At 38.4% G+C, this 23,472-nt stretch overlaps 2 protein-coding genes across 3 annotated transcripts; both read left to right on the plus strand.

Moving 5' to 3' along the window:
- The first annotated feature begins 7,426 nt into the window (after positions 1–7,426).
- LOC131787564 (beta-1,4-galactosyltransferase 1) lies at positions 7,427–17,120 on the plus strand. Of its 2 annotated transcripts, none has more exons than XM_059104648.2 (7): positions 7,427–8,059; positions 9,673–9,791; positions 10,452–10,568; positions 12,238–12,425; positions 12,557–12,679; positions 14,024–14,128; positions 15,166–17,120. In XM_059104648.2, the coding sequence occupies exons 1-7, from the start codon at positions 7,561–7,563 to the stop codon at positions 15,338–15,340; spliced, it is 1,326 nt and encodes a 441-aa protein (XP_058960631.1). In that variant the 5' UTR covers positions 7,427–7,560; the 3' UTR covers positions 15,341–17,120. The 2 variants fall into 2 exon arrangements, with proteins under 2 accessions (XP_058960631.1, XP_058960632.1); XM_059104649.2 differs by having other exon boundaries at positions 9,676–9,791.
- A 287-nt stretch (positions 17,121–17,407) lies between these two features.
- LOC131787568 (uncharacterized) lies at positions 17,408–22,546 on the plus strand. The gene is made up of 2 exons (XM_059104654.2): positions 17,408–17,475; positions 20,052–22,546. Exon 2 carries the CDS (start codon positions 20,062–20,064, stop codon positions 22,099–22,101), a length of 2,040 nt encoding a protein of 679 aa, XP_058960637.2. The 5' UTR covers positions 17,408–17,475; positions 20,052–20,061; the 3' UTR covers positions 22,102–22,546.
- Positions 22,547–23,472: the final 926 nt, after the last annotated feature.

Below are 23,472 nucleotides of genomic sequence, written 5' to 3' on the forward strand. Positions count from 1 at the left end.
GAAATGAAATGAAGAAATTGATCAAAGTACTCTGTGTTACAAAGAGTTCGTCTTTAGGAGTTGTAAATCAACTACCAGCCGCTTTGAAGAGTATTTCAAACCCCTGATAAATTGTTCCTCTTTCAATGTGGAAGGAAGTTCATATGTAGAGCACAGGGTTGCAGCATGCGCATGATTTGTGGCTAATCTTCAGTCTCGGTATGGAGCTAAGGTACAGTGACTTGTTATAGAAAACATGGAACATTCTGGTTACGATGTTTAGCAACTTAGGTATTTGTTCAGCGGGTCCGACTTTCCTTTTGTCTTATTGAAAGTAGGGGAGCCAGGGGCTGAAATTAAAAATAGAGATGAAATTACTACTCCGTGGATTTTTAGAGATAACTCATTTCTTGTAGTAAGTAATGTTCCTCTTGTTAAAATGTCGCAGGATGTCGAAAATAAATAACACCACTCTAAGATTAATCAATCTGCCATTGATTTTCTCACTTTGAAAGGCATCTGTCTTGCAATCCTGAGCTGTAAGTTCTCTTTCATCTTTATTTTCGCCTCCGGCCTCCGTCAAATATCTTAAAGACAGACTTGTGTCTAGGTAACATTGTATTTTAGGTAAACTAACTATCAGTATGCTTCAGTCATCTAGCTTATATGAAAGCCAAATAAAAGAAACGTATTTTACATATTCATTATCTTCAATTAATTTTTATCCTCTTGTTCAGCTTGATCCACGGGGACCTGTGAAAAGATCAGAGCATGTCTATTGCGTAGGTATGAAAACATTTTGACATTTCTTAATGATTTTGGCATTTCTTATCATCTTTACCTAGTTGCTTGGTCGACGTTTGATGAAGATGAACAGCCGTCGGACAAGTTGGCTGATCTCGTACCCAGATCCTATCGTTCAACTGTGACTGAAATGCAGGAACCTTACAACCGCTTAGCCATGGAAAAGTCTGGGTATGAGACTTCAAGTTGTTATCACTTTTAGATTCAGTCGATTCATGCAAAGAAAAATATGACATCCTTCCTTTTTTTGCGATGCAACTAACCCCTTAACTCCCAAATCTGATTGTCAATTCTCTCTTCCAGCTGCTACACATTTTCTTGTAAATTAGTTAGTTATTCTCTTTTTAAATTAATTAGTTGGTTTAAATTAGTTATTTTATAGCAATAAGTTTGGTGTTAGGTCAAGATAACAACCCACCTGATAAGTTAGAGTATTCTCATTACCTGTTTGCTGTATAATGTATGGATATTATTGGGAGAAGTTACATGTTAATCACCTTTGGGAGTTAAATTTTTATAATGGATTTTGGATGATTTTTTTTTGTACGTTCCTCGTTGAATGAGGAAAGCGAGAAAGTTTCTCTGAGTAAAGCTATCGTCCCTCTCTCGTCAAAGAGGCAGACAACATGCACGTGACAAATCGGAAGGGAAATTATCTGTTATTACGGCCTAGTATGGTCTACCTTTTTTTCTTCCAATTATGATTATGTGAGGTTGGATAACAGATATTTCACTTCACCTTCTTGTTATCTACAAGACATGAAAACTTAAGGACACAAAGGGAAAGGATATTCACACTTAGTGGATATATTTTTTTTTAGTTAAACGAGTCGTTGACATGAAGATCCGGGCTATCGAGGTCCAGTTAAAAGATTTCTAAAGGCCTATTTACACGGTACGACTTTGTCGCATGCGACAAGCTTACGACAGGGCTACGACATGACTTAGGACAATTTACACGCGCACGACATTTTCACCTACGACATGCCAAAATCGCGTGCAATTCCACTCGTTTCGGCCGCGGTCATTGTTTCAATAATTTGCAAGAGAAGGAAAAGAACCTCTTCCTCGCTCCACAGTGATATCATATTCTCTGTTTCCTCATCTGAGAATGTATTTTTCGCTTTGGTCTTCGACTTTCCGGAGGCGACTTCCTCCGCCATTTGGCGCAAGAAAATTTCACCTTCCTCCCCTACTCAGTAGAAATTTGTCACAAAATACGTCATTTTCTATCAATTTCGGCTACGATTGTCGCAGCGTTTTAAAACATGTTTTAAAATCCTACGACATTTTTCGTGACGTGCACGACAGTCGTAAGCGAGTGGTAGGTTTGATTTACACGATACAATTCGTGTCGTAGGCCTGTCGTAAGCTTGTCGCATGCGACAAAGTCGTACCGTGTAAATAGGCCTTAAGAATGACTTACCTATTAATTCCGAGCGTTTTCCGTCACTGATCCGCTTAGTTATCGCCGAATGGTTAGACTTTGGTGTTGTATGGTCTGTTCCTGCATGTGGTCCAGTAGCAAACATGTCTTACCCGCACTTTAATTAATATCTCAAATCAAATTAAACTATAGTTGTATTGATTTAATCTTGAGAACATGTTTTTAGCCATTGGCTCCTTGTTTTCCATTTAATATTTTGATCAAATAGGTCTTTCAAACCAAATATATGTTATCGATAGATTTAATTTGTTTAAAAAAAAATTTTAACTACAGGTTCTTCGTCCGATATTTAAGATTGGCTAATTTGTAGAAAATAAATTTAGTTAGTGATGAAGTAAAAATTTGCAAAAAAAAGTGAAATGGTACAAAACTTTATTACACCTAGTTATGAGTTGTTGCCCAGCAATTTTTGCCTGCTCATAAGAATGTTGTAACAGCTTTATTCAAACAATTCAAGGAGACGGAACCATACATCTTCACTCGTTTGAATACTGGTACTTGTAAAATAACACTTGTTACTTGCACAAACAAATAATGAAGAGCGCTTTAAAAAACCTCGGCCGTGAAAAAGTCTTAGCACGTTAGAAACCTTCTATTTGGTGCGTCAAATCTGTGATTGATTGTTAACACTGCGCTAGCTAGTACTGTCACGGAGGGATCGTTATGCGCTGAAAACCAAGATAACATGGGCAAGGGAGTTCATGTACAAAGGCATAAAGATTTAATGGCAAAATATAGTACATAATCGGCGGAGCAGGAGTGAGGGAAGGAGGAGGACTGTTTGAACCATAAGGCACTACACACAGACGAGTAATTTTCGGCTTTTTGCCATAAACAGAGAACCAGTTGCTTGTGAAACCATAGGTAGCGGAGCGATTTGGGTGAAATGGAGGTAACCTCTATGATATGTTGAGATTCCGGTTTTCCTTTTGACATGTGTTTTTTTGTTTTTGTTTTTTAAATTTTCCTTCGTTTGTTTTGCTTCTTTCAAAAAAGGAACACAAAACAAGTCCATATAGTCATATGGAAGGCGAGAACTGGTACCGACGCAATATTTACTTTCGGTGTGCCAGTTGTCTAGACGACCAACGATGAAGTATTGCAAAATTGAAAATAGACTGAACTGTGTCCTGTACTTGAAAATGATCAATCTTAGAGACCAAGGGTGCGTTCCTTTGGGAGGATCCGGATTAGGATTTGTGATCCAAGATCACACATATCACGATGCAGTAAAGGAACGGAGCTTTAGTTCATCGGATTTGTTACTATGACAGCAGGCGCGAAATTGTAGAGCGCGTCAGCGGAATCGCGCGCTAAATTTAAAAACGAAAATAAGATGGCTGTCGTGGATAGAGCAACTGTTGTTTCGTTATTAGAGGAACTTTCCGATGATTCAATACTACAAGAAGCGAGAAGTTGTGAAGATGAAGATTCTCTATTGATTCTTTTGATAAGGGAGAGGCAGAGCCATGTTAGTAAGTAAGTAAGTAAAGACTTTATTTTACGAGGGTTAGCACGAAATAGCCGGAGCTAATAAACTTGTGGCCCCTCTAAATAATAAATAAATAAATTATAAGATAATAAATGAGTATACTAAGCTATAAAAATACAAGGTAAAAAAACCAAAGAATACAGATACTGTAGAATCTATTAAATTATTTAAGAGATAAAATATAACTTTATAATCATGTCACAATTCATCAAGTAACTTAAATAGAAAACTGATCAAGATTCTGCTGTTGTTTAAAAAATTCATTCCACAATGCTTTTTTTAAAGAGTCCACTGAATCCCTTTGCCTTACTGGGGCAAAGATAAACTGTTCCATGCTTTGCAAGCTGTGACGGTAAAAGTTCTGCCTCCTTCTGTTTCGCGATTATACCTCGGAGAGGTTAGGTCCAAATTACAGTTTGTGGATATTACTGTTTAATTTAAGTAGATTGTTAAGATAAACAGAGACGTCATCTTGTAATCGCCTATAAGCAATGATACATTTAGATATTAAAGCGTCTTAATAAAAAGGCAGCCATTTCAGCCGATTAAACAAGGGAATTGATAGTGCTAGAGGGAGGGGCATTCAGGATTACTCTAGCTGGTCGTTTTTGGAGCTTCAGGACCCGCTCAAGGCTTTCCTTATCACAATTAGTCCGGAGGACACTTGTATAATTAATCACTGGCCTGATCAAAGCATTGTAATAAAGCAATCTTTGTTTAAGGGGAAGATGATTGGTAATTTTCTTCAACAAGCCGATGCGCTGTGTAACTTTCTTACAAACAGTCGTAATATGCTCAGAGAAAGTTAGCTCCTCATCAGTCTCAAGACCTAGCAGCTTAACGTTCATAACATTAGTTAACAAACTGCCATTGCAAGTAATCTTCAGGTTATTGTTTATTTGGGTCGAGAGTCGCTTTCCCTTCACGGTGAGGACCTTGGTCTTTTTTTCGCTGAGTGGAAGCCTGTTGGCCAATGCCCAGTTAAAAACTTCTGATACAAATGTGTCAAGAGATTCCTGCAGTCTTCCGATGCTGCCACAATCTGCTGACGATGTGATTGTAACATCGTCTGCATTAAGATCGATTTCAGAGGAGCTGACATGAAGTGGCAGGTCATTAATAAAAACTGTGAAAAATAAGGGGCCGAGTATACTGCCCTGAGGAATCCCATGTTTCATAAGCGCCATGTCTGAGACGCAACCACCCAAATAGACAAGCTGGTGTCTGTCCGCCAAATAAGACTGGTTTATTAGTACTGTTCATATCACGCCTGTTCTTTCCTGAGCCAGTCATTGTTCTTACTGTCTTCCATATTCCTGTTGAATTGCTCCTATTTTCCTCGAAGGCATTGCAGAAAAATTTTCTTTTTGCGCTCCTAATCATTGCAACTGCTTTATTTCTTGCCGCTCTGTAATTAGACCAATTATCAGTATTATTGGAACGCCTCGCGGTTTTTAGGCAATTATCTCTCAGGTGTAGCTGTTTCACGACAGAGCTAGTAGTCGTCCAAGGAGCATGGACGGCGCGCTTTACACGCTTTTGACGCCAGGGGCAATTTTCATCAAGTACGCTATTGAAAATTGACTTCCAAGAGTCCAGCATATTATCAATCTCATCAAATACGAATACTCTATCCCAAGGGGCCTGACTCAGTGCTTCTTTGAATCGGTTCTCGTCGAATTGCTTCATGTCACGATATCTGATATTCTGATTTTTCTAAATGCTACAAGATGCGCGCTCGTTGTTATATTTGCGTACAGCAAAATAGGCACGTGATCAGAGAGGCCACAGTTGAAAGTTGGTATATTCAATATTCGCTGAGGACGATTTGAATAGATGTGATCCAAACAAGTACCGCTAACAGGACGAGTCACCTCATTGACTAGCTGCGTGAAATTCATACCGTGAACCGTTTTAATTAACCGATGTTTATTAAAGCTCTTCTTATTTCTTCCGTCAATATTCACATCGCCTAAAAATGTTGTCTCCTTATTCAGCGAGTACACACGTTCGAAATTTTCCTCCAGAGATAAATCATCAGCTTTGGTGTATGAGAGTGGGTGGTAAATACTATCAATCAATAAAGATCGTTTCGATTTAAAAGGACAAACTTCGAGCCAAATGACTTCAACTTCTTGATTTTCTAGATCAGTTCTACGTATAACATTCAGGTTATCGTTAATATAAGCCATGACACCGCCGCTACTGAGATTTGTTTAGCCTATCTCTACGGTAGATAGAATAACCAGGCACCTCAAAGAGAGTATTCGGCACGTTCGGCTTCAGAAATATTTCATTTAAAAGCAAAACGTCTAACTGAGGTTTACCAAGTTTTCCCAAAAGAAACAGTTTTATCTGGTCAAATTTATACAATGTCAGATGATTAACATTCCAATGCCCGATCCGAATGTTCTTTTCGTCCAGCCCTAGGTCAAAATTCTGTGTAGAATTTCGTCGACAGAGTCGCAGGAGGAAGTCGACTCGTTAAAAGGTCCAGTGAGTAAGCAAGCTAGTTCGTCTCGATTCGTCGGATTAAGTCGAAGAAAAACTTGAATCTTTTGGCGAATTCAGCAGGTTACCCCTCTCCATCGGCCCAGAATTTGTAGAAACATCGTTTGATAACAGTAGTAAATTGGCCGTGAGGGTCAAGTTCAACAGTCAGACTGTTATGACCATTTTCTATTGGTCGCCATTACAGACGAATCGGCAGATTTACGCACCGAACGAGAAGACTTCATATAACTCGGACCAGAAATGATTTTAGCCTCAAAAAGACCTTCCAGACTTAAGCCAGCAATCTTGCGAGTGCATTGCAGTGGATCTTGATGAATAGGTAAATGATGACGGAGCGACGAAAGTCAGCCACCGTGACGCCATACACGCTGTCTACCTGCATTGAGAATTATTTCGAACGTATTAAACCACTCTACATTGTTTCAGATTTTTAAGGTCATTTCGGATGTCAAGAACTACAGTCAGCTATTTGGAACGTCTGTTTGCTACTTGCCTAGGTCTGCCTCATGCATGGACAAAGGAATGGGGGGAGACCTACCATTGACTTACAGAAGTAGGTATTGATTACGAAATGGATACTTGGGAATGCCTGTGATCAGTGGTCGATCGATTTAATATTACAAAATCGATTTTATTTCGTGTTTATCGCAGAATTTGGGGAGCGATTGCCAACAATTTTTCCAGTCAATATATGAAGTACCTACTTGTTTGAAATTGAGCACCGCCAGGCAAAATGATTAATTTCGGATCCTTCGCCCAATGGAACGCGTTGGATCAATAATCCAATAATCCGTCTTTAGATCGCGCATATTAGTGATCCGATGAAACCTTGTTTAGAGTGAATTTGATAGATCACTGATCTGAAAATGGATTTGCTCGAAAGGAACGCCACAGATCAGAAATCCTGATCCGGATCTCCCTAAGGAACGCACCCTAAGTACGTCATGACTCTAGTAATGTTCCTTTCAGCTAGCGGCGCTACTGTTTTAAAATGTGCCGTAATTATGCTCAGTTTTCCAAATTATGCCAAAAATTACACCAGCACAACCTATAAGGAGATACCCCTGCCTTAAGATCACACGCTGTCAGACAGTCCGTAGCGCATGCTCAGTTTATCAGAGGTCCGCCGAGACCGTGTACCCATGACCAATCAGGGCGAAATCATCCCTGTATTTGCATATTTCTGATTCGACAGGTAATTGATAAACATCCTTGAGGTATTCTCTTACAATGTTGTTGGTGTTGTCAAAATTTGTTTCCGAGTGACTGAAAGGGCAATTTTTTGGATGTAATTTGCGTGACAGCACATGGAGACGATTTATGCATGGGTACGTCTCTGAAAAATCTAAGATGTTTAATTATCGCCATAGTTGGCGTCTCTTTCATGAGTACCATGGCGATGTTTTTCTACTCTTCAAACTTCTGGAGGGGAATGAAAGTGAGGGAGAAAGATGAGCAAGAGGGCAAGGAAGACACTCAAAAATGGTTTAACACTACAGATCAAGCCTACTACTCGGCGTTTATTGGTGATTCCCTCAAAGGGCCGTCGACACCCTCCGACGGTATCAAAGAATATTTACCTCGAGTAAATTTGCCCCTCAAGCATTCAACACAGATGCCCACTGTTAACGTTTCAGTTACAACTAGCACTGATACTGCTGAAAGTCTACCTACTGAACGGATTGAAGATAACGAAGCTCGGCAAAAAGGTAGTTCAAATATAAACGTAAGTGAAGCAAGGAAGACTGTTGATGCAAGTCGTGAGAGCGATTCAACGTATCACGAAGAACCTGCGTTCTGCCCAAAAGTTTCACAGATTCATGGTAAGTATTGGCTACTATTTGAATTTAATTATCTTGGAATTTCAGTTGCGTCCATTTTTCACCATAAGGACTTAACTAATTTGTTTGAATCAAACTTTAAAATTTATCTTCTGTGATATCGTGACAATATTTAACAGACGAAGGTTTTGAAGTGAAGGAAGAACCGTTAATTATATTGAGCGTCATAATAGATTCGCGCTTTCACGAGAAATTTATCATTCAATATACATCGAGATATCATGGTACTTGACACAAAAGGGAGTCAAACTTTTACACATCTTTACAACAGTTTGCTTTACAGTAAAGACGAAGTCCTGTGTAAACTTACCGGTAAATATCTACTACTTATAATGCATAATTTCTCAGATTCTCGCACTCTGATTGGTCGAAACAATCGCTAAAATATAGCAGGGGGGCTGAATTTAACAATGGTTGCATTGAATTTTATTTTGTCCATGTTTTTTTGTATTGTTTTTGTTTTTTGTAATATTCTTTGTTTTTTTTTTGTCCATGTATTTTGTCCATAGACAGAGAAAACAAAATTTTATTCCTAAGAGCTCAAAAGATATTAGGTTTGGAGTAACGCTTTTCAAAAGTAGCACAGAAAGTTATTCCTGATTAAATTGAGTAGACCTGTTAAATTCTTGTGCAAATTGGCAGCTTGCCTCAGCACAAGTACTCCAAACAATTGTGACAAATTATATGCAGAACTTTCTTTATTTTCAGAATGGTTAGAAAAGAAAAGACAAATTTGCAACAGAACTTGAAAGCATCAGACCAATCAATTATACAAAGACAATTTGCTCATTGCTTACAAAATACCTTGCAATATATGTTATATGTGATACAATGTTAGAGTTTATGTTCACTAGCATAAACATCTTGAATCAGAGTCATTTTAGACTGATCTGCTTTGTAAGGGTTAAAATGACTCAGAGAAAGGTCCATAACATATTTATTCCCACGGACATAAACTGCACTACTATTATCATCATTTTGGAGGGTATTGAGAAATTAAAAACCAAAGAAACACAGTCTGAACAATCAAGCAAGTATCTGAGCAAGTTAAACCCATTGTACCTACAAAATGTGCTACAATGCATGACAGTGACATTAATATGTGTTATATGTTTAATACCAACTATGGTTTATACCATTGATTCAGGTGTATATATAACTTACACACAATGTCCTTTTTTTTTCCCTTTCTTTCAGCAACTGAAATTTCATTTCATAAATTTAGATGGCTCAATGGTGTATTGAATAAAAAGCTTAGCTTTTAACCCTGAATGGAGTATGTTAGTGTTTCAAGGGTAAACAAGTGGTTTGAGGAAAATGTGAGGATTGACCATAAAGTGTGTGGGTCTGGGGCAAGAAACAGGTTACTTTAAAAAATTGGAAAATGAAGAACAGGGAATTGAAATTGAAATGAAAAAATCATTTAATAGGAGTTGAAGGTCTTAATGAAAATTTGCCAACAGCTAAGAATCAAGAAGTTTCCTTTTTCCTTTTTTTGTTATATTTAGAGTGTAACTGAAGATCAAGTTTAATTTGGAACAATAAAGAAACTTAATGTGGATTTGCTTTTTTCTTTGTTTCAATTTTAAAATTAGAAGGTGCTTTGATTGTAAATGTAACACAAGTTAGAATGACTGATGTTGAAAAGGACATGTCTAGTTGGGTCAGTGAGGGAGGTTGCTGGAAACCTTCGAAGTGTAAAGCCAGGGTTAAGGTAAGATGTTGTCTGTTCTTCGTTTGATTGTAAAAACTAAATCAAAAGAAATTGCGACAGGCTCTCTAGACAAGGATATATATCATAGGGAGATGATGTCATCCAAATAGTATGTCAGTTTTCAGGCACAGTGTGTGACACCCATGGGAAATGTTCTCTATCAGCCTAGACTGAGCAGATAGTGTTGTACATTGCTTGACACAAGTTAGTTCCAATTATCTTGGATTTGAGAGTTAACAAACACTTGCAATGCTGTAACACTGTTCTCAGAACTATTCAAGCTCTTTAAATACCTGTCAAAGTAATTTTTTGGGAAAAAACACTTTTCTCCTGGATACTTCAAGTGCTTAAAAGAAAATTGCTGCTTCACTCTTTTATATAAGAGTGACTAAAATCTAATTTCCCCTCTCAATATCAACCCTTAATCAAACACTATGGTCATGAGAATAAAAGAAATGATCAGCAACTGCAGAAGCTCTTGATTGTTAAACAAATTCTCCTTGTCAGCACCTTAGGAAATGTATAGAGAACAGTATGGAGAAATATGTTGATGTTAAAGTGTAAACAGTGAAAGTAAGGTAATTTTACAATAACAATGATACAAAGTTTTATTGAACATGTGTTATTTAACATGTATTTCATTGGATGATCTCTTGCCAGATGTCCCTCATTATTCCATACCGCAATCGTTACGAGCAACTGTCTATCCTAGCGAGACATATACACCCCATGCTAAAGAAACAGAATTTGGACTACAGAATAATTGTCGTAGAGCAGGTCTGTATTGGGAACTGTTTTTTGTTTAGTTTAAATTAATAGTGATATGCTTGTGGTTCTTGTTGCTTCCTGGGATGTTAAATGGGTCTATAACGATCATTATCTGATGTGTTTCATTTGCATAAGACTTAAAGCTGTTTTATCAGTGTAAGTGTCTGCTAACTATGGGAAGCTATTCCTAATTTAAGCCTTAAGTTCTTCAGATTGTTTATGGTCCTTTGTGCATGCCACTATTTCATATACATGTTGCACAGGTATGGTGTCAACTTCCAAGGCTACAAAACAACCTTTAGAAAACAACCCAAAGAGTGACAAGCATCTAATTTCTCCTTACAACATCACCTCTGATTCACATATTCAGGTCACGGGATCGTATAAAGGAAATTATCATCAATTAAAGGAGCTCATGATTGTTAAAAAAAGTCTCCTTGTCAGTACCATGGGAAATGTGTAGAGAAAAGAATGGAGAATGTGCAAACTGATGATGGGGTGTAAAGGGTTAAAATATATTTTAATAGTGGTTAGTTTTATTTAGAGTTGTAGTTGGGTTAGAGTTAGAGTTTCAGTTTTAAAATGGAGAGAAAATATTTTAGTTGTTGTAGCAATAAGGCATGATACATTGAGGATGAAGGCTTTGTGATCCAAGACTCTTTTTACCTTCTGCTTGGCAAGTTTGCCCAAGCTACATGTTGTTGTCTTCTAACTACTTCACATGTTTATGAGAGTTTTTAGTGAGCTACAAACTGTTACGAAATTAATAGAGACATTTTGTATGTATAAGATCGTTAGTTCTATGCTGTATGTCAGACTATGATCTTGCAAAAAAAATTACCCCTTCCCTCTGATTAAAGTTACTGGCTAAGCAATGCTATGCCTTACACCTATATTAATAAGAGGGGGTGGGGAGGGGTGGGGAATCTTTGTTTATTGGATATTGATTTGTAAGAAAGGCAGGTTTTTTAGAAGGAGTACCTCGCCTGACATTCTTGTGACCGTTCAAGGGTAATACGATAGTATAACTGATTAACTTGCTACATTTTTGTTTGCAAAAATTGCTTTTTTCGTGTTTTTTTTTTCTTTGCTCTTCTGTCATTTCAGCTCTTACTCTTAAGAGTGACCAAGACAGAATTTCTCCTCACACTATCACTACAATAACAGGCAGACAAGGGATAAGAATAAAGAAAAGTACCAGTTAGGGGATTATTAGTAGATTCAATACCAAATTCTGCAAACCAACATCATAAGACCTGTATGGCAGACAGTAAGGAGAATTACTAATGAGATCTTGAGAGTGAAAGGGTAAAATAAGTTTACTGAATATAACAAAGCAGTAGTTTTTATTGCTACTTACCCAGGTCACATGATGAAACGCGTAATTTACCATGATTAGAGCAACTTCAATTGAGTATTATAAGTAATCCAGGATTGCTTTAATTTGACTCAACTTTGCTCAGTGATTGGTGCAGAAAACTCGCGCAATCCTGTCAACCAATCAGATGCAGACTAAAATCAATAACGACTTGGCCATTCGCGTTTTCCCGCGATTTTAGCCGTTTGGGCGTTGTCACTTTTAGTTCTCATTGGCTAATGACAATTGGTTTCTGGGATTACGCTGGTTTTGGTTTTTCGACACTTTGTGATTTGGATTTATTGATTCTTTTTCTCACAGGCAGGAGATACTCCATTCAACCGAGCCATATTGTTCAATATTGGCTACCAAGAAGCACTCAAGTTTGATGATTACACATGTTTTGTGTTTCATGACGTTGATTTAATACCAGAGGATTATAGGAATGATTACGGCTGCTCCTCATCGCCCAGGCATCTGTCAGTTGCTGTGGATAAGTTCAATTATAGGTATGGTATTTCAGATGTAACAGAGGAGGAGTTGGCTATTTGCAGGTTATATTTTGGATGAAAATATCAGTAAGAGTCAGGTATTCCTATACAAGACTAGGTTTCCTTCTTAACGTATGGTTTTCTTTCAGGCTGCCGTATCCGACCATTTTTGGAGGTGCTGGGTCCTTTACAAAGGACGACTTTCAACTTATCAATGGTTTTTCCAACCAGTTTTGGGGATGGGGAGGAGAGGACGACGATCTGTACAAAAGGTGACTGGGTTTTACTCGATTTACCATATGCATTTTGGAATCACTGGTGTTCCTTGTTATCTGATCGGCTCTCACTGATGCGATTTATTCGAGAATTCTAAATCGCATCTTTTCTTAGCCAATGAAGAATCTTCACTAAAATGCAACAACCAATCAGATTTCAAGGCTTGTTTAAAGAAACAAATCACATTGCAGGAAAATGAAAACAACTTTTGCAACTTTCTACGAACAAGCTCGCCATTAGATCGTTAAAATATTTGTACAGACTAAAAATTCCTGTATCTGAGCGACTTAATTTTGCGATTGGACTTCGTGTCGTGCAATTTTGGTCTGAAACTATATTTTTTATTTCAGAACAAGTTGCGCTCCACTGACTTCAATTACCATTATGAGTTTTCGCTCCAGCGGAACTTCCGCGATTGCGTCAGTTTTTCTGCGTCATGGTGCCCAGCGCCAGACCATTGAAAAATGCGTATTTCTCTCAACTAATGATATCCAATGCTCAAAAAAACAGCCCAAGAGAGTCAGAAAAGACTGTGTCGCACATAGCAGATGGGAATCGATATCAATAAAGAATTATCTCCACTGATACAGGAAGGTCATGCGTGTGACTCTCTTTTAAGCCCGAATTTCTTTAAAGCTTTTTCTTTTCAACTGCGTCAGTTGTTTCTCTAACTGCGATGCTGTTTTGAAGCAGTCAAGGTTTTTTCTTTTTTTAGTTCTCTGAGTCATTTCGCTCACTCTTTCTGTACTTTTTGTAAGTTCCTACCAAGGACTTTGTCGAAGTGACCTTTTAGGCAAGTCTACCCGTTAGCTTTAGTTCCGTGTATTTCTCCTAAATCACGTCTAAACGAATCAAGCGTCCCGATTGGTTACTTCCTCTCCTGCGCTTGAGGTCGCTTAGATACGAATTTCTCTGAGCTTTGCGTCCTTGCGTTATTTTCCTTTGGTCACCTTAAAAGTGACAAGAATCTTATTTCTCCACACAATACCACCCCTGAATCACACATAAGATCATAAGAATAAAGGAAATCATTACAAACTCAAGAAACTCTTGATTGTTAAACAAACTCTCCTTGTCAGCACCTTAGGAGGTGTATAGAGAACAGTTTGGAGAATACGCATACCGATGTTAGGATGCAAAGGGTTGACGAAATTCCATCACAATCTGCCGTTAAAATTTAAACAACAGGCGACGCTTGACCTTGACCCTTAGCGTAGCATTCATGACGTTTCTAGCATCGTTTCATGACCAACCCAGCCCAGCGGACTCTCCTGTCCAACCCCTCATCGTCCATGCATTGTTCAGGAAGTTTTTGTGACTGTATATGTTTGAACTTTTAGAATAACGGCCGTGGGTCTTACATTGACTCGACCATCCATGAAAGTGGGAAGGTATAAAATGCTTAAGGCATTTCATCGTCGCAGTACAAAAGATGACCCAATTCGGTACGTACTGATACTTGATGATTTACAATGTTGTACTTCGAACCTTACACCATTCACGAAACAACTAACAAAATTCCTCTAATAGTTTGGTAGAAAACTCGTATCTCGATGATTGGCGGTCAGTCTCCTATAGTTATTCTTTTATACTCTGTTTGCGACGACTGATCTTTCCCCTGGAAACCACGTGATTTCCCCCTTCCCTCCCCCCCCCCCCCCCAAAAAAAAAAAATCCTTCTTTTTCCTTGGCGGTGAATAATGACTGATCCCCGTTTAGATACCTTTCACTTCGGCTCTGACAGCTGATGAGCGGGGGAGTCCTTTCCAACAAGACGACTAACAGTGAGTTGAGATAGCAGGAAGACACGAAGTCAAAAAACAGTTTATTTTCAAACAAAAACGAAAAGAGTTTTTGCAGCCGCGCACGAGATGAGATCACGGCTTGTTAAAAAGGTTCCAGCTACATATGGTGGTTCATAAGAATAATTGGTGTCCCTTGGAAAAGTGGTCACTCACTGGAGGTACTTGCTTATGGGACTCGGTCGCTCAGAGAGGTTCTATTGTTGTAAAAGATGGAAAAAAAAAAGAGCCTTAGATAGAGAGCGCATTTTCCCGACCTCCTAGAACCCTGTAAATCCCAAGATTTGATTTTTATTTCTCTCCTCTAGCTGTCACACATTTCCTTGTAAATCAGTTACAAGAATTTGTCGTGAGATCAAGACAAGAAGTTTTACCTGATATGTTCTTGTATTATCATTACCTGTTAAAAAGATTACCTATGGATATTATAGGGAGAAGTGACAGCTTAATCACTTCTGTTAGTTTAAGGGTTAAACTTTGTTACATCGGGGTTCCCATGAATGGGATGTTGCATGCACACTTCCCAAATATTTGCATTTAATCTTGATGTTAAATCTTTCTCGGAACTTTCCAATCCATGTTCACATTGAAGTATTTTTTCAATCAAGAATTCTCTATGTTCAAAATGTTTCTTATTTTGAGTTTACTTGACAAATAAATGTTTTTCAATTTACACGCAGCTACAATAAACTGCAAACTTCGGTTTACCGCATGAGATCCGACGGCCTCAACTCTCTTAATTATACTGTGGAGCAATTGACAGAGCATCCCCTCTACACTTTGGTAAAGGTTGACGTGAAAGACGCTTTGGCTGAATACTACAGGTTATATGGCATAGAAGATCACAACACGTAATTATTAACAAGTCTCTGGGTAGCTTGTGAGATAATTAAAAGGGAGGATCCTGACTCATGTGGACTGGAGTTATGAATGGCCAGCTCTGCACACTATTTCAGGCTAAGAGAAGTCTAGGACGAATGGAATGGTCTCGTTTCATATCGAAACAAAATTGAGGCAAGGAGGCATTGAGAGAAACCCATTTATTTCTTGATTAAGAAACAGGATCAACAAGAAGACGGTAAACTGATTTAATACCTCGGTGACTCCGAACCTCAATAGTATGGTGGACTACTGTCGCCTTCCCTTTTACTTCACGTTTGTTACTTTATGGCTTTCTTTGGGCCTTTCCGCTCCAGCGGATAAAACTAGACTTTTCCTGACAAAATCATGGACATATCCTGTCACGACAAATGTTTGTTCCGTCTGTTGCATCTGCATTAAATTTCAAAGCCGTTAAATTCCGTCAGCGCGTGAACTTTTCATAATACCCGCCAACACCGTTTGCCAAAGGATTTCACCTGCAATTTCCAGAATTTATCCTAACTCGTTTTGCAACAAAAGACAATTTTTACCTTGTAAATTGATTTCAGTGCAATTACATGCTGGTCGTAGCTTTTATGACAATGATCGACAAGTTTTATCACGGTTTTGTTTATTAGTCGATTTTGTCCAGTTTTTACTCGGGACAAATTTTGTCTGCGGTGCGCCAAAATTTTGTGTCTGCCTATTACAGTTTTTGGGCGAAAAAAAGGATCCATACTAGTGCCCCCAAAACCGCAGACCGCCAGCAACGCAGGCTATGCCCGCGTTTAATCGGTGTGGGAGTTTGCTGAGTAAAGGTACCTTGCAGTGAATCTACAGAAAAAATCGTGCGGTCAGCTCAAGGGGTATCTGCTTAATAGAGGGTTTTCGATCATTACATTTGTCTTTGTATCTATTTACTGAATTATTTAAAGCATATAATAGTTGTAACAATTTGTACTTACGGCTTTGTTAATAAAACGGTGATGAAGTTTGCAATTATTCACAATCAGACTCTGGAGAATTTATCAGCCTTTATTGCTTGGAGGCAAATGAACACACGATTCTGTCACGCAGTTTGCCAATTTATTTTCCCTTACAATATCCTTGACATTTTCTCTTACTCAGAAGTGAACAAACAGTCGATGTGGCTTCACGGAGGTTAACAGTTTTATGGTGATACTACCGTAGTTGCACTTTTTTATATCTTTTTACCTTACAGTTAATGGTTTGAACCCAGTGATAACATTTGATCGTGGGGTCTAATCGTTTGAGAGAAGTCCTGATAAGGACCGTTGTTGGTGGCGGTGACTGACGTTTTGACAACCTGAGCGGAAGTCATCTTCAGAGTCAAGTGCAGGGTTTTTGATGGGCGAGTGTTGAGTGCGCTTGCAACTGAACTATAATTCGGCTATAGCTTCACATGAAAGTGGGACTACAACATATTCTGCGTTGGCACATCGAGATAGAAAGAAACGCGGCCGGAAAATGACCTCGAAACATTTCTCCTGCCTGTGGTGGAACTTGTACTGATTCGGTGTAGTTGAAGAATAAAAGGTCAAAAATAAAGTGTACATATTGCAACAGGCTTCTCTTGCCCTAGACCACACATGATGGGACACATGCAGACTAACTTTAAGGGCGAGACGAGATGTAAGCCAAACTATACAGAAAGGAAGAAATGTGAATCGGTTAAGATTTTAACACTGAATAATAGAACATTCAAAGTAACTCTATCTTAAGATGTCAGTGAAATTAAATGCTTTTGCACTGAGATGCAGTGTCTTCTGATTTTTTTTTTTTAACTTTCCGATCAGGAAATTTTTTTTTCTGAATCATTCTCGACTGTGAGCTTTATATGTAATTACCCATGAAGCCAACGGTTGGAAGTGACTCAGTAAGAAAAGGTTTTTCAGCGGCCTGGAGGGGTAAACATTTCACGTCTGGCGATGACGGTACAGTACGTCTTTTTTACTTGACACATCCTTTCAACTTCTCTCTAACGCTGACCACGAGGAACGTGGTCCTTTTTAAATTAAAACCCAGACCTCTCGCGGTCTAGTGAACTGGGAAGTCAATATGGCGTCTAATTTGAGACGAATCAATAACGAGCCACATCTTATGTGAAGGTAAGCGCGGCGTATCACTGTTTTATTATTTCAACTATGATTTATCTTTTATTTGAAAAATTTCACAGCAGCTCAAGATTACACCAGAGCATTACAAAGATACGATTTTTTTTTCCATTTTGATTCCATTTTACGAGATAGGCTCGATAAATACACTCCCACTTTTTTTTGTCTAGAAGCTTCCTCAAGATTTTGAATTATACCAGTTTCACTGTATTTTTAAGACTCGGTTATAGTATTAAGTTAAAGGAAGGACGTCTGTACTGTTTATTCAATTTTTTACCCTTCTGATAAAATGATACTACGTATTCTTCGCTTCGATCGCTCACTGCCGGATGTGAGATTTTATTAATACGAGACCTCAGATTTGTGTCCACTAGTGGGAATGTAATAATCTTATGATTTTGTCAATGCTATTGGGATTCGTAAATCTAAGACAATTTTAAAACTCATTTGACGAACAGCAGGTGCAAGTTTGAGATCTTTTGCAAGTTAAATCAGCTCTAATGAAAACTGATTCATGTAACTTATAACTGAGCGGAGCTCCCCTAATATAAAAAGAAGAGCCGCAGTCCCAAAGGCATTCTATTGTCTTGCCATTGTTTTCCTTATCCAAGAAACTGTATGCATAATTTGAAGGGGCTTTAAACAAATCTTGCCAAAAGAGATCCACAATTGTGCTTGAGGTTTTGAGTTTAGCATACAGCCTCCCAGGGTTATTCTCAAGACTGAAAGTGCAGGTTTTTCCAGATTAGAACTAACCTTTTTAATCATGCAAAATGGCATACAATTTTTTTGTAGCCTTGTTTCTTGTGATGGAGTGGTTTTTGAATGAATTGTTTTCATAGTTGTATCATGGAATGGGCTTATGTGCCATTTGCAAACCATGCATCATTTTTAAAATATTCACAAAAAGTTAGTCAGAGATACCAAAGTTCTAAGACAAAACTTAAGATGAGACTCATTTTAAAGAACTTATTTTTACCTAAATTCATTTCACCACTTGAAAAATAATTTTCCAAAGTACAATGCAAAGATAAGTTTGCAGCTCTATTACAAGCATTTGTCTTAGTTAGTCAATGGAAATCAAATATGTCTGCCTTAAAAAGTATATCTGAAGCCAGAGACATCAGTACAAATGAAGTTGAATATGATCCCCTCCTAAATTTGTGGTTTAGGATCCTGTTCAAATTTGAAATTTTTCAGAGTCTATTTCCACAACTACTTTTGTTAATGTTGCTTGTTTAATTGCCAGTATCCTTATCTAATTTATTTCTAACAAAGGGCTAATGTTCAAATGTCAGCTTTGAAGCTCTTTACAGTGGCCAGATTACGTTATCAACTCCATTGATTAACAAACAAGCAGACTCTTGTTACTGACTTTGAAATGAAATTAACTTTGATGACTTTCCTTGTCTCTGACAAGTAATAAATGGTAAATTTAAGAAGGTAATCATTAATCCAAGAGTTCATGCTGCAAAGTGTTGACTTTTGCTAATTTATGGACAAGGAAGTAGAACAAAAATTAAAAAAAATTTTTTGGAAACTTTGAATATCTCTCTGTTTTTCATGATCTTATTTTACCACCTCTTGGCAAGATTTATTATAAATTTTAAAACAATTTTTCAGATTGAGTAGATTTTCATCAACACGGTTTTAATGTCTGATAAAGCCCTAAGTTATGAAAAATGTATTTAAACCTAAAGGGGAGTTCTACAGCTTTTGTCTAGGACTTTGGATCAAGTTGTAGGTGATATTCCAGTAATTTGTTGCAAGGCACAAATTACTTTGACAATGTTCTCTTCCAGGTATGTGTGGATGGGTTGGAGTAAAATGTGCCTCAGCTTGTGAAACGTGGAGTTCCCCTGCTCAAATCCTGTGATATTCCTCTTTACAAGATTTTTCCCGCAGTATTCCCAAATTTAACTTCTGCTCCATCCCTGCACAGTTTAATGCGCCAGCTTATTCAGCCATCTGCTGTTTGTAATTTTTAGCAACATGGTGTCTTTTTATTTTGATTGTTTAGGTATTCACAGTGGGGTATCACCAGGGAAGGGCTGGGTGAATTGTAACCTATTCAAAGCTATTAACCTCCTACACCCTAATGTCAAGATGCATATTCTCCATTTTGTCCTTTATACATTTTCTAAGTTACTCTTAAGGAGAATTTGACAAACACTTAAAGGAGTGTCCTAAGTTGGTGATCATTTCCTTTATTCGTATGACGTTTATGTGTAATTTAGGGGTGATATTAATTGTAACTAGAAATTAGATGCTTGGATAGTCACTTGTAGGGTCAAAGAGTTGAAGAATTAAACACTTGTTTTCTTTTGTTCTAATTGTTGTGACAATCTGATGGTGAAGGAAAAGTGGAGACGGAAAACCTGGATTAATTGGAAAGGAAATGAGAAGTTTCCTTGCTAACGATGAATACCACAGTCACCCATTTCACCACCAAAAATTCAAATTTAAACTGTCCTCTGAGTCATGACCCAGTAGGTGTCTGTCTGCTAATTTCTCTTAACTTTCTGTAAAGTTTAAATCTAAAGGTTGTGAATTTCTTTTTCCATTTTAAGATACTTGAAAATGACTGGGAACGATGGAAAATTGGAACACACTGTCTTCTGTCCCGAAAAATGTTCATTACGTCACAACGAGATGATTCTTGCATTATGTGGCAATGAAGATCACAAAAAACCATCGGATTTGTCATCTTTAAAAGTTGCACTCTACTCTCATCTTCAGAATGGATGGAATGCCCATTGTAATGTTCCGGATGCTCTTCCAGAGTTCCGCTTCCCGCTGGTTCACTGGGCATGCGTGTTGGGTAGAACTCAAGCTTTGAACTGGCTTCTTACAAAGCTGAAATTCAAGGCATTTGTGACAGTCGAACGAACCGGCGAAACGGGTTTGCATCGAGCTCTGAGGCTACTTCATCAAGTGGAAAGTCGCGATGCCAAGCCACGGTCTGTCAGATTCATTTGCAACAAGTTTCGTTCGATTGTTGTCAAGCTAACTGAGCAAGACCCTAGTGGCTTGTTTTTGAAAGACAAAGTTCAAGGAAATACGGTTTTCCATATGTGTGCACTCTGTATAAGCGAACAGGAATCTGTTAGTAGTGAATTAGATTACTACGACAATTGCATGAAAATCTTGCTCCAATGCGTCGATGAGCTAAAGAATACAGAGAAACTGCCCACAGATGCGCTGCACAGAGCCATCAATTCCCAAAATGACAGAGGCGAAACGATTCTTCACATACTTGCACGGAACAATTACTCCTTCCTAACGGTCAAGTATATCCTGTCCGATCATAAAGAGATTGTGGACAGGGTTAGAAAGAACCATGAACACATGACCCCGCTTGACATTGCTCGCGATCGACAGGCAAACCTCGTAGAAAAAGAACTTGATTCTGAAGGAGTTGGAATAGATCACCTTGCGCGGAATCATCCGGATTTATATCAGCTTTATACTCAAGATACTAACGATGCTTACCTTTGCGAAGACCAGTTTTCGCCTAATGGTCAAGTCACTCTTAGCACTGATAATTCTGTAACTGCGGCCCAAGATTCTTCAAGGGCGTATCCTTTGCGTTTAAGTAGCTTGGTTCAAAGAGAAGGGTTTTATTGTTCGTCCTCTCCGCAGAGATCTACTTCGGAGGATAGTTCACAGGACGAGGGAGCTCAGTCTCCGTCAGTTCTTGACAGTCTTTCAGTTCCTTTGTCACAGAGTCTTGCAACGAGTACTGAAAATACTGTTGCGTATGACAGCCAGTCGACTGTCGACTCTGATTCGGAGGGTGGATCTCAACGCAACAGGAATGAAGATGACAGCGGTGTTATTGTAGTTGTCGACGAAGATCCTATACGAATGAGCGTACAAGACCAAGGTGATACATGCGTTGTTAAAGAACTCAACAATTGCACAGTTCCATCCGTCGCTAATTGCGATGAAAACGTTGTCGTAGTGGAAATTCCTTCTAGTTCAAATTCATGCCCAGGAAGTGTTCTATTTCCTGAACCTGGGTTAGCAATGGAAGAAAGAGAGGACGTGCCAGCTTTGACGGGGCGAAACGCCCAAGAGGAGAGTGCATGTGATGCACTTGGTGACCGTCCATTATTTCGTGAGAATAATGTGTCCAGTGCTCTTGCAAAAGTTATTCGCGAAGAGACTGATGTTGCGAGTATGTTGGTGGCGAGACTTCAAGATAAAAAGGAACAAACCCGTGTGACTTTGCGGGCAGCGCAGCGATCGCTGATAGATAAACAGGCAACAGAGATAGCGGCCACCAACAATCTTCAGCAACTGAAAGTAGAGATGGAACATTTAAGAACTCAAAACGAACATGTGAAGCGTAGAAGGGAAGAATTGTTAGCAGAGCTTAAGAGTATAGAGGAAAGTGTGAACCATTTTGAAAAGCAGTCGCTTACAGTTCAGTCTAAGGTCGAAGAACAAGCTAAGGTCGTTGCAAGTTTAAAAGCAGAGCGTGAAAAGGCCAACAAAGAGTGTGTTTCTCTAAAACGCAAATTTACCGAATATAGCGAAGCTTTAAATGACATTGGTTCCCCTTGTGAGGGGCCAAAAACTAAAAGGGAGTGCTTTGAAAATATTGCCTCTCAGTAACATTGCCCATAGCAAGCACATTCTTGTCACACACTAGGTATTACGAGTTATGCTGAATCGGAATTGTAGTATTTACAATACATAGAGGTGAGAAAATATTAGCCGATGTTCTGTTGCTAGAGTCTAGAGGGGTCCTTCATCTGTAGCATCAGAGTGTGAAACGAGACTGAACTGATTAGTTGTCAATCGCTCTGTTGTTTCTTGATCATTAGTCCTTTACACTAAGATCTCAGTATGTTTAATCTTCATAGTGATCTTTACATGTTTCTTAAGGTGCTGAGAAGGAGAATTTGTTTAAAAAATCAAGAGTTTCTTAAGTTGGTAATCATTTCCTTTATTTTTTCGACCATAATATATGATTCAGTGATGATATTGTAAGGAGAAATTAGATGCTAGTCATTGGTTTTAGTCAAAGGGTTAATACATGCTTGTCTTTTGAAGTGAATTGGGGTTTGTTCATAAGTTTGTTTTGTTTTTAGTTTTACTTAGTGTTTTTTTTTTCTTTTATTTTTTCAGAAAAAAATAGTGGTATTTCGTACTCGTTTTCAGACCTATCTGGTGTGTTTGTGCATTATTAAGAATTGGACCTAAATTTTTCTTGCAAGTTTGTCCAGTGACTACCTCATTACTCTTTTTCTGAATTTGAGTCAAGATTTCGCGTTAACGGTTTGAGAACAAAATTTTGAATTGTGTAAAGCAAACTTTGATTTTCTGTGGTGTCTTTGATGCTCCAGCACCGTCTTCTGAAACGCTCTGAAACTCGACCACTATCTTGGCATTTTATTGAACGTTACCATCACCGCTTAATTTTTCAAAGGTTAATATGATATTGATGCTAAAATTTTGCGCCAATATCAAGGAGTAATTTGTGACTCATGAGTTTGGCTATTTTTGATCCGTCAATATTACAGGTCAATTTATTTTTACAATGATAAGTCTTCTAACGGAAGGGTAATAGATCTATTAAGTCTTAAAGATTACGTTACTTTCCCTTTGTCTCTTTGTTTCTCGCTGTGTTTGGCTCTCGCTAGCACGCTTAGCAGACCTAGATTTTGAGTCTGTCACGCAATTTCATAGCGTCGTCGAATGACTTCCTCGCGCTCGAAAAATCACTCGAGCCTGGAGCGCGAGCCTGCGTGGAATGAGCGTTTCACGGCTGGATGCCTCTTGTTGCAAGTGGTCAGAAGACGGGTTGATGATGGAAATGTGTCATGACAGCATAACAATTTGGCTTAGGAAAACGCGTTGTTTTCGAAGTTGAAAGAGGTTTTTTAGTAAACAGATTCCTCTCTATGCCTGAATTTTAGTCGCCTATTTCAAATCCTGAGGGAAAAACGATCATCAAGGAAACGAATATTTTACAAACAGAAA

This window comes from Pocillopora verrucosa, chromosome 2 (assembly GCF_036669915.1).
Source record: "Pocillopora verrucosa isolate sample1 chromosome 2, ASM3666991v2, whole genome shotgun sequence".
Taxonomy (NCBI): domain Eukaryota; kingdom Metazoa; phylum Cnidaria; class Anthozoa; order Scleractinia; family Pocilloporidae; genus Pocillopora; species Pocillopora verrucosa.

Excerpts from the sequence above, each read along its gene's own strand:
- LOC131787564 (XM_059104648.2), top strand. The coding sequence starts at position 7,561 with ATGGGTACGTCTCTGAAAAATCTAAGATGTTTAATTATCGCCATAGTT. Across the intron at positions 8,060-9,672 it reads AAAAGTTTCACAGATTCATG|AAGGTGCTTTGATTGTAAAT; the intron begins GTAAGTATTGGC and ends TTTTAAAATTAG. Across the intron at positions 12,680-14,023 it reads GACGACGATCTGTACAAAAG|AATAACGGCCGTGGGTCTTA; the intron begins GTGACTGGGTTT and ends TTGAACTTTTAG.
- LOC131787568 (XM_059104654.2), top strand. The coding sequence starts at position 20,062 with ATGACTGGGAACGATGGAAAATTGGAACACACTGTCTTCTGTCCCGAA.